Source organism: Otolemur garnettii, unplaced genomic scaffold (assembly GCF_000181295.1).
Source record: "Otolemur garnettii isolate 467f Iridium unplaced genomic scaffold, OtoGar3 scaffold00015, whole genome shotgun sequence".
Classification (NCBI taxonomy): domain Eukaryota; kingdom Metazoa; phylum Chordata; class Mammalia; order Primates; family Galagidae; genus Otolemur; species Otolemur garnettii.
In genome coordinates, this window is record NW_003852410.1 from 6,228,748 (window position 1) to 6,239,614 (window position 10,867).

At 44.8% G+C, this 10,867-nt stretch overlaps 1 protein-coding gene across 1 annotated transcript in view; it reads right to left on the reverse strand.

The window, feature by feature from the left end:
• Window positions 1-642: 642 nt before the first annotated feature.
• The window catches only part of EDEM1 (ER degradation enhancing alpha-mannosidase like protein 1), a 35,614-nt gene continuing 25,389 nt past the window's right edge, over window positions 643-10,867 (reverse strand). The window contains exons 8-12 of the mRNA XM_003785476.3: window positions 10,268-10,438; window positions 7,425-7,498; window positions 5,967-6,063; window positions 3,724-3,927; window positions 643-959 (exon numbers count right to left, since the gene is read on the reverse strand). Of these exons, the coding sequence (XP_003785524.1) occupies window positions 870-959; window positions 3,724-3,927; window positions 5,967-6,063; window positions 7,425-7,498; window positions 10,268-10,438 (636 nt within the window). The 3' untranslated portion in view covers window positions 643-869. The remainder of the gene's footprint in view (window positions 960-3,723; window positions 3,928-5,966; window positions 6,064-7,424; window positions 7,499-10,267; window positions 10,439-10,867) is intronic.

The following is a 10,867-nucleotide window of genomic DNA, read 5'->3' on the forward strand; positions in this document are numbered from 1 at the left end:
CAGGTTCAAAAACAAATGCTGCAAAATGCCATCCAAAAGGTCTGTTAGTTAAGCTCTTATACCAGACATAATAAGAGAATAGCGGTTAGGATTCTGGTAAGACCATTATATTAAGCAAATAATTTTTAATACTGTGAAGATTATTTGGGGGATAAATGAATAACTGGATGATGTTTTTCTCTGATGTGATACAAAATCATGGCTGGATATCTGCGGGTGAGCCCAATTATCCAATAAAAGGAAGGATGACACCTTCAATGCAATTAAGCAGGGATAGCAAGTGAACCTTAGACCCCTTTGGAAGGAAATTTCATTCTCAATCCTCTAACAAAGAAATAGCTAGCTGACTAGGTGGCATAAGCCTGTTAGTCCCAGGTTCTCAGGAGGCTGAAGCAGAAGGATCATTTGAACCCAGGAGTTAGAGACCAGCCTCAGCAATACAGTGAGCCCCCCATCTCAAAAAAACAAATAGTAATAATAAAGAATAAAAAAGCAGTAATACTGCAGTATAGCAGGTGCCTGAAAAGTAAAGAGCCTTAGATTCTAAAGTATGAAGCTGTGAACATCAACCCACAGGTGCTCCATCTATTGTGCTTAATAACATCAGCATGTCATAGAAGCCAATTTCCATATACCTTCTCATTTTAAAGTATACCCTTAGGGAAAAAAACAGGCATTTTATTGAATGGGAAAGGAACACAGAAGTGTTCAAGAATTAACCAGATGTGGGTGAGGAGTTGCACAGAATTGCCTACGCCATCATCAGTGGCCAGACATCCACCCCTTTCGACTTCAGACTGGATTTTGGTCTGGTGTGGATTCCGTCGTTTAGGTCTGCTTTCTGAGGAGGCCGCACAGAGAGGAAGAGATCAAATCAAGCCAACCATCTGATCTATCTGTCGCATGTAGATACTCTTTAAGGGCAGAGAGTATCTCCTCTCATCAGGAACACGATTGCACTAGAAAGACAAAATTGAGGGAAAATGTCAACTTTGAATTACAACCACGTGTTCATCTCTCAGGAGTTATGGCTGGATGGCCTAATGCAGGGTTTCCTACCCTGAGCACTGATATTTGGGAGCAGGCACCTGCTGCCAGAACTGTCCTGGCACTGCAAGATGGTCAGCAGAATCCTTGGCCTCTACCACTAGGTGCCAAAAGCAACTCCTGCCCTTCAATTGTAACCATAAAAAAAGGTCTCCGAGCACTGCACTGTCCAAGGTACTCCTGTACCTTGAGGAGCACAATCATCGCCAGTTGGAAACCACGGAGAGAATTTAATGTGCTCACTGTACAGGTAAGGAAATGGGAGATCCAGGAAGGGTAAAAGACATAACAACAAGTGCTTAGCCAGGGCTAATCCTGTGGGTCTTTAATCCACACAGATTTCAGAAAGTATTTCAGCTATTTAAAAATACTGTGGTTTATCTGAGTTATATCCTTCTCATTCACTGTTAAATTCTAAGTGTTTAACGTGGTTATTTTTTTTTTTTTTTTAATTAAAGGCCTTCCCCCCACCAAAGGCTATGTAGGTCTTGAGAACGAACCAGGGTGTTATCCCTAGAAGCAGCTGCCCCACACATCCATTACACACTGCCTCTCTAAGGAAACATTTGCCCTGGGCTCTGTACTCAGGCTCTCTACACCCTGCTCCCCTTCCCCAACAAGATCAAGACTGGCAGGTCTTTCCATTGGTCCCAACCTCCCCCTTCCACCCTGACCTCTGCTTTTGTATAAGAGCTTCTGTTCCTTCTGCCTGAACATCCCTTCTTGGAAAGCGCCTCCTCCTTTAAGGGTCTACTAACATGTAACCTCCTCAGTGAACCCCTTCTAAAGCTCCCCTGGCGGATCACTCCCTCTTTGTTTCAAGAGCACTCCTGGCTTGGTGCCTGTAGCTCAGCAGTTAGGGCGCCAGCCACATACACTGGAGCCGGCAGGTTCAAACCCAGCCCAGGCCTGCCAAACAATGACAACTACAACCAAAACAGAGCCAGGGGTTGTGGTGGGCACCTGTAGTCCCAGCTACTTGGGAGGCTGAGACAAGAGAATCACTTAAGCCCAAGAGATTGAGGTTGCTGTGAGCTATGATGCCATGGCACTCTACCAAGGGTGACATAGTGAGACTCTTGTCTCAAAAAAAAAAAAAAGCACTCCTGACAAAGATCCAGGTAGGATCAGTCTCCCCACCAGGCCATGAGCCTGTGTAGAACTGGGATTCCCTCTGATGAGCCTTATCCAGTGCCTGGCACAACAGGACCAGACCTATTAGCAAGGGTGGCAGGTCACAGGTATTTCCTTCCTAAAAGAGAAGACATGGGCTGGATCCAAATCCTGGCTCCACCGGAAGGCTGTACCATGTGAAACTCTCCATTCCTCCCTTTCCCCATCTGTAAAATGCGGATATCAAAAGTAACTCCCCTAGCGATGGCAAGGAAATAAGCTGACATGCTCAGCCCGTGGAACAGTGCTGGCATACAACAGCATGATGGAGTGCTGGCTAGTATGACTCTCCTCTCATTCACTCTCCTTGCCCCTCCATCTCTATTACGATTTGTCCACATAACCGACACTCTGAGGGCTGATGGGAATGTAGGGGTTTTTCTGTGCTCTAGCCTGTCAATTTAGTCCAGAGCCTGATGGTGAAGGGCCTTCCACAGGGCACCGAGGGAAAGTGTGGAAGCACAGTGGGATGAAAGGGCACCCCCAGCCAAGGCAAGAGGTCTGTGGGGAGGTGGCCAAACTCCCAACAACTGAGGCATTGTGAGATAACAAGATCTGAGACTGACTGATCATGGGTCCGTATTTCCTTATCTTCTAAACCATCCTACTTGATTAAAATCACTGCAACTACCTGGGACTTCCACTAGGGATACAAGGACTTCCCACTGCTCATCAGGATAACCTAGGGGTACTAAGTGAAGCTCTACTTTAAATGCAAGTGGGTACCTGCTACACTTGGGAAGATCTTCATTAAAAGACATAATGACTCTGATTGCTTGTCTTCTCTCTCCTGCTAGAAGATAGTTTTTTTTTTTTTGAGACAGTCTCAAGCTGTGGCCCTGGGTAGAGAGCCGTGGCAACACAGCTCACAGCAACCTCAAACTCTTGGGCTCAAGCAATTCTCTCGCCTCAGCCTCCCAAGTAGCTGGGAGTACACCACAATGCCCGGCTATTTTTGTTGTTGTTGTTGTTGCGGTTGTCATTGTTGTTTTACCTGGCCTAGGCTGGGTTTGAACTCGCCAGCCTCGGTGTATGTGACCAGCACCCTACCCACTGAGCTATAGGCGCCGCCCTGGAAGGTAGTTTTGCTGAATCTCTCCCATTTGCCCCTCCATATCCACTGATGGATTATATCAATAGCCCCCTTCCCACCTGGCTTCCGGTGGGGCTGCCAAGGAGAAGCTGCAGCAGATCAGGAGGAAGGGGGAGGGTCTGAGTACTGACTCTGCTGGCTCCCTCTGGCAAGGTCACTAAAGAACAGGAGCTCCCACAAGGCCCCCTCCTTCCAGATTCCTCTGACCACTGCTGGCCTCTGCAGCCGGGAGCAATAATGTCACCACTGCTTCTGTGGTTTCCCCACACCCCGACTACACTACTAAGTGGTCTCTTTATGAAACTTCAAATTACCCATCTCAGTGTGCCATCAATTTTCTGTCAGGAATTCTGAATGACAGGGCAGTTAGGGGTATTATCTTTGCCTCCACAGTGGAAAAAGCAACTCACATTGGAGCTGGAGTTGACAACTTTTAACTCGTGAGATTTAGGCCTGTGCACGGACTTTCCCACTTGGTCCTGCTCTCCCTCCTCAGAGAAGAATTCCTTCCAGGGTGATTCCCTAAGATGTTTGTCCACAGATACAATGTGTCCCTCTGTTGTAAACATGTATCTGGTTCCAGATTTGTGTACTGGATTCTCCTCATCGAACAGCTAGAGGAAAAGAAAAAGAAGAAAAAAGATATATTCAGTAATTATAACAGTTTGGAACTCACTCACAGGAGTGTGACCCAGCTACTCAGGTTGCAGAACTTGCTTGGGTTTTATGCTTCTCACTGGCATCAACTGACAACCACAGTTCCCGGCCTGAGTGGCAAGGCAGAATCACCTCGGATGCCGAGACCTGCCCCACCCCTAAATATGCCCCATTCTGCACACATCCCCCCCAGACTTAAAGATTCAGAACTCCACAGCTAAAAGCCAAACAGCTTGTCTATGAAGACTCACTGGTGATTCCCCTATGCTCCCGTCTCAGACTGGAATTCTAGAAGTAGCCACTGCCCTCTCCCCACACACACACACACATACCCCTAGCTATAAATGCCACAGAGGAAGCACACATCTTATCTGTCACCCTATCCTCAGGGCCCAGCACAAGGCTTGACACATTTGCCAACAAGTCAGTTCATTTCTTACATCAGAACATAGGCTGGGTTCAATGTGGGTCAGGCTCCGAGGAAGCCGTGGCCAGGAGGGAGTCCTTTCCCTAAACTGTACCTGATATGGAATGAAAGAGGGTGTGGCAGGCACATCTAGAAAGAGCCCCTAACTCAATACCAGACGAGGCAGGGCAGGAGAAGGCAGGAGTTTAGTGAGTGAATGAATACTTAGAAACAAATCCTAAGAGATGGAAGAAACCTTATTTGGTCATCTGAACTACTTCACAGACAAGGAAAACTGGCATTGTGCAGCTTGTCAATATTCATACAGTAACAGGAGAATGGGGTGCACCCCAGGTCTTCTCCCCCAACTCTGTGTTCTTTCCCTTCAGACACTCCATGGGGTCTCCTTCCTTTACTCCCAAACTTGCCCTGCCAGGTCCTCCTGACACCAGTGGCTGCTAGATGGAGATACCCGGCCAGGCTCTGAGAGCCTCTCCAGCTGACGTGAGCCCCCAGCACTGACAGTGACGATCACTGCGCACTGAGGGTTTGACATCAGGACAGCTGTCTTCCCACTGGCGGGACCCTACGGGTTGCTGGTAGACCCGCCTCTTCTGTGGTCCTCTATGAAAAGTCACACCATACACAAAAGAGTCACCTTAAAGGATTAGGCCAGTAGCTCCAAAACCTGCCTTGCACAGAATCACTGGAGGTACTTATCAAAAACAGATTCCACCTATTCTGAAGGCCACTTATTCTAAAGATTCCAAATTAGAGGGCTCCAGGTTATTCTGACCCACCTATCCTAGGCCTGGGAACCACGGAACTGAGTAACACAACTTATCACAGCTGCGATCTCGGAACCTCAGCCCAAGTTCTCAGTCACCACACTGTTTCTTAACCAGGGAATCCCACTCCCCTGGGCTTTTGGAAGCCTTCTTTTATATGCAGCCATCCAGAGTGGTAAGGGCAGGAGAGCAGCCCCAAGTACACAGACACCTACAGAAACATGGCAGACCACCAAGGTAGAAAGAGCACTGGACAGAGAGTCAAGACCACAGCTCATGCCTCAGCTCTACCACCGTCACCCCAAGACCTCAGGCAAGTCACCTGACCTCTCCATATAGGCTGTTAGTTTCCAAGAGGGAAATGATGAATGCTGACCAGGTGATCGAAAGGTTCCTTTCATGTCCAGAAGTTTTTTCTTCTCTTGTACACCCCCAACACAAGTGATTGTCCAAGGATGTGTGTATGGAAAGAGGCAGCTGAGCTGTGGGTCTTGGCCAGGATCATAGTCACCACGAAAGGTGAGGAAGGGCTCTGCACTGACCCCGGTCCTCTACGGATCATTACCAGCACTTCACACAATTTGTACATTTCAAAGTACATTTCTTTGTTTACTTGAAAAATGGCTAATCCATAATTTGGAAATCGTGAAGGGAGACAGCAATACCCTTTGTTCTGACAGTGCTTGTGTCCCTGGGAATGCATCCCATACTGTGCCAGGAAACATGTTAGGCCAACAGTCTGCATGGATGCTTGTTCCAAGCAGTACTAAATATTCCCATGTTGATCTTGCAACACACTTACCAGATACAAATATTTACAGGTCTCACTGAGAAAGAAGCTCTCCATCCGGTCCTCTGTGGACTTGTCAATGACGTGATGCAGTGTGGCATACCCACATCTATAAGACAATCGTCCAGTCAGTCCTGCCTGGCCTCCGCCTCACCTTCTAATTGGTTCATTTAAGATAGCAGAACTATCTTCTTAACAGTATAATCAACCAAATCATTTTATATGAAAAATAAACTATGTTCACATGGGTGGGCTATCCTGTTTTTAGCCTGAGTTGTTTGTAAAATTATTTGAAAAGCGCTTTGACTATTTAGGCAGGGTGTGGTGGCTCACTCCTATAATCCTAGCACTCTGGGAGGCTGAGGCAGGTAGTGTAATACTAGCATTGTGGGAGGCCGAAGCAGGTGGATTGCTTGAGCTCAGGAGTTCAAGACAAGCCTGAGCAAAAGTGAGACACCATCTTTATTTTTAAAAAAAATAGAAAAAATAGCAGGGCATTGTGGCAGGTGCATATAGTCCCAGTTATTCAGGAGGCTGAGTCAAGAGGATTGCTCAAGCCCAAGAGTTTGAGGTTTCTGTGAGCCATGATGCCACACCATGGCACTCTATCCAGGGAGAATGAGTGAGATTCTATGTCAAAAATAAATAAATAAATAAAAATTTTTGGTGCCAGTATTTGTAAAATTCACTTATTATCTTGGTATTTTAAAATAGTATTTTGGCTGGGCATGGTGGCTCATGCCTGTAATCCTAGCACTTTGGGAGGCTGAGGCAGTAGAATGCCTGAGCTCACAGGTTTAAGACCGGCCTCACCTTGTCTCTAAAAATAGCCAGGTGTTGTGGCAGGTGCCTATAATCCCAGCTCCTTGGGAGGCTGAGGCAAGAGAATTGCTTGAGCCCAAGAGTTGCTGTGAGCTATGATGCCATGGCACTCTACCAAGGGTGACAAAGTGAGACTCTGTCTCAAAAAAAAACAAATAGTATTTTATAAGAAAATATGAGATAGTGGGTAAAGAAAAGGAGGTCACATAATTGAAATACAGCGTATGCTTTTGATATATACATATATACATACATCATATATACAAATATATGAAAAAATTATAAGTATATATACTTTAGTGCTATGATTACCCCTATATGTGATTACAGTGAAAATACTCTACCTTTGTAATTTTCTGTACTTTCCAGTTTAGTGTACATAGAACTAGGGGAAATAAATTACTTTAAAAGCACACACAAAATCTTCTAGAACCTCACAGGAAAAAAAAAAGGGGCAAGGGCAAAAAGGCAATTCCCACTATAATAGAAAGATTCCAACACGCCAAAAGGTAAATAATTTCCCTACAGAATTAACATTAATGAGCTTTTGCATAATTCAAATGCAAAGTAGGACATTATTTTCCCAGAACAATTCAAAGTAAATCAAAGGTGGCTGACAGAAAAAGAAAAGGAACTTAGAAAACTGACTTGACTTTTGTGTACTTTTCCAGACTCTGCAGAATATCCATTCCTACATGGAGGTAGAAGGGATTCTTGGTTGCCTAGAGAGAACATGAGAGAATGTGATCCAGCACGGGCTTGGAAGACATGCCATCAACAAACACCATGGTGACTGTAGGGATTCCCCAAGGAGAGGGATTCAGCCAAGTGAAGACAGGGGCCCAATGCACTTTATCTTGCAGGGTCACAAAGGTTAAAGGACTCAGATATTCCATCAGTTCCCATCAAAGCATACCTATAATTTGTTTACTTCTGATCAAAGTAAGACAATCTGTTCCAGGGCAAAACAACACTTCACTATTCTGGTTTTCTGAGCCCCATCATGGTTAGAAATAAAACCATGCCCACCATGACAGCAGCATATCAGAAAACAAATCCAGTTTCTATCTTGCCTCAGAACTCTCCAGAAACTCAAGATGTAGGCACAGGAAATAGGACCTTGCTCCCATTCCAATCACAATACTACGAGGAAGGCTAATGGGAACAAAGGCTTTTGAAAGTATCTAAAGGAGGACTCCACACTTTCCCCTCCAATCACCCTAAGAAGTCAGTCCTTGGGCTTCTGACCCTTCTGGAACATGATCTTGTTAGGGGGAAAAAAATTGCCTGGGAAGATAAACCTATTGCCCAACAAGCAGTTTAAAAGTTAGGAATCACCTTTGATTATGCCTAGTACCAACTTGCAGCAGCAAAAGCAAACAGCTATAAGCTTAGCCATCTCTGGATTAAAAGAACACAGGTCAAGAATGGAAGAAAAAGTATCCAATGTACTCAGTCTTACTATGAAACCAATTTATAGCTTTCTTATGAAAGCTCTAACCCAATTATAGCCCAAGAAGAAAGGGAAAAGGGAGGAGAGGAGGGGGGAGGGGGGAGGGAGGGCAATTGGTGGGACAGTGCATCTTACAAGGGTACATGTGAATCTTTCTAAATGTAGACTATAAATGTCTTAACACAATAACTAAGAAAATGCCATGAAGGCTATGTTAACCAGTTTGATGAAAGCATTTCAATTTGTATATAAAACCAGCACATTGTACCCCATGATTGCATTAATGTACACAGCTATGATTTAATAATAATAATAAAAAAAGAAAGCCCTGTAAAAAATAGATAAATAAATAAAAGAATACAGGGTATGACATGGAAAGGTAAAGCCGGGAAATGCAAGAATTCTCTAGATCCTAAGAAATTAGCCAATGTGAGAAAGAAGCTGAAAATAGCAAAGAAGCACTGACAGAAACAAAGAGATAAATTCACAGGCAACAGGACTAAGCTCAAGAGGAGCGCTCAGAGGGCAGTTCGGAGGGCAGCAGGCAGGCTGACCGCAGGGTGTGCCCAGCCTTGCTCTACACGGGCCCAGACACAAGGATATCATCTTGTCCTTTTTTGAGAGATTCCCTAAAACTCATGAGGTCTGTCATTAGGCATAAGTAACATACTGGTTCACATGATTTCCCCTTTCTCCAACTAGAAGCAAATGGCAAAAATGCAGTATAAAAAAATTTTGAAGGGTGGCGCCTATGGCTCAAAAGGGTAGGGAACCTGTCCCATATGCCAGAGGTGGCGGGTTCAAACCCAGCCCCAGCCAAAAAAAAAAAGGCAAAAAATTTTGAATAAATCCAAACCACAGTACAATTTCTACCACCACAGCTGGTGAAAGTCACATTCCACCTGCCCAGGCTTACCCACGGTGGGAGTCTGCTATAGGCCTGTGGAGGGCACTTGAAGCAGCTTCTTAGAAAGCTGGCAGCTTCTGCTACTGTGTTTATGGAGGGAGGAGGTCGTCAGTGTGCATGAATGTGTAAGGCCTGCACAGAAGTGTAAGGATCTGGCTTCAACCGTCAGGGAAAAGACATTTCACAGTTACAGTGACGTTCCCTCTGCCACTAAAGTAATTTTATGAAAGATGAACACTGTATGTTTGCTTTTATTTTTTTAAAACAAACAAAAATGGGCATTCAGATGAATAACAGATTATTTCCCTTACAAACAAGAAAAAAATTTTTCTTTTTGTTTGAGTAATTACTACACAGACCAGGGTTCCATAGCCTGGTCTGGACAATGGTACAAAATTGTGTCCCCAAAAAGGGGTTTTTGATCAAATAAATTTAGAACACACCTGAGAACAAAATCTTCCTCTTAAAATATTTAAAGATGTGGGACATGATTCAGCTTTGCAAAATGTGAGGTTAAAAATGTATTTGAGGGCTCAGTGCCTGTAGCACAGTGGTTACGGCACCAGCCACATACACCGAGGGTGGTAGGTTTGAACTCAGCGCAGGCCAGCTAAACAACAAGGACAACTGCAACAAGAAAATAGCTGGGTATTGTAACAGGCACCTGCAGTCACAGCTTCTTGGGAGGTTGAGGCAAGAGAATCACTTAAGCCCAAGAGTTTGAGGTTGCTGTGAGCTGTGACGTCACAGCACTCTACCGAAGGTGACAGTGAGACTGTCTCAAAAAAAAAAAAAAAATTAAAAAAATTTTAAAAAAAGGTATTTGATGTCTCTCTCACCTTCTCTCCCGTATGAGAGGGATCCACTTCCAACTCTCTCTGGAAGCACTCTAAACAGTCCCTCTTTTAAAAAAAAAACAATGAACAAACATATTTACCTGTAGACACCTTCTCTGTCCTGTGAGGCCAGGAATGGCTCTGAGCACTAACAAGACTACAGGCAGCTGGTAACTCTCTCACAGTCATTAGGAACCACATAATTCTAAATCAGTCAGCAAAAGTCGATGAAGAACCAGAGGCTACAGTCTTCCCAGCGTTTCCACACAAAGCACTGTTGAGCGCCCTCTAGTACCTGGTAGAGAAGGTACGTGGACTCCACCAACTCAGGCCTCAGCGGGTAGAAGAGAACATCAGGGGCCTGCAGCTGCCAGTTATACCGCTCAGGGAGGGCACCGTAGCGCTTCCATATGGCATAGTAAAAGGCATGGAGGCAGATGGCATCTTCCACGTCTCCTATCAGCACCTGAGGAGAGGACACAGGTCACCTGGCTGGGAAACTTCACCCAGAGTGGCAAGACATGACACAATGGCCCTGGGCATTCCTCCACTCCTCTAGTTCTTATCTGACCTATAAACATGGTGAAGACAAAACCAGTGCAAAAGTGACACCCCAGACAAACAGACACCGTCCCTATCTGGTCACCAATGCTGAATTGATGGGAGATGTACAGAAAAAAGATTAAATATATTAATAAAAGAAGAATAAACAACTCAGAGATGCATCATCTGAACACAGCCGTTACCTTTCTTTTTTTTTTTTTATTGAATGATAACTATGTACATTAATGCACTTCTGGGGTACAGTGTAGGGTTTTCACATGCAATCTGAAATACTTCCATCAAACTGGTCAACACAGCCTTCATGTCATTTTCTCAGTTATTGCTTTAAAAC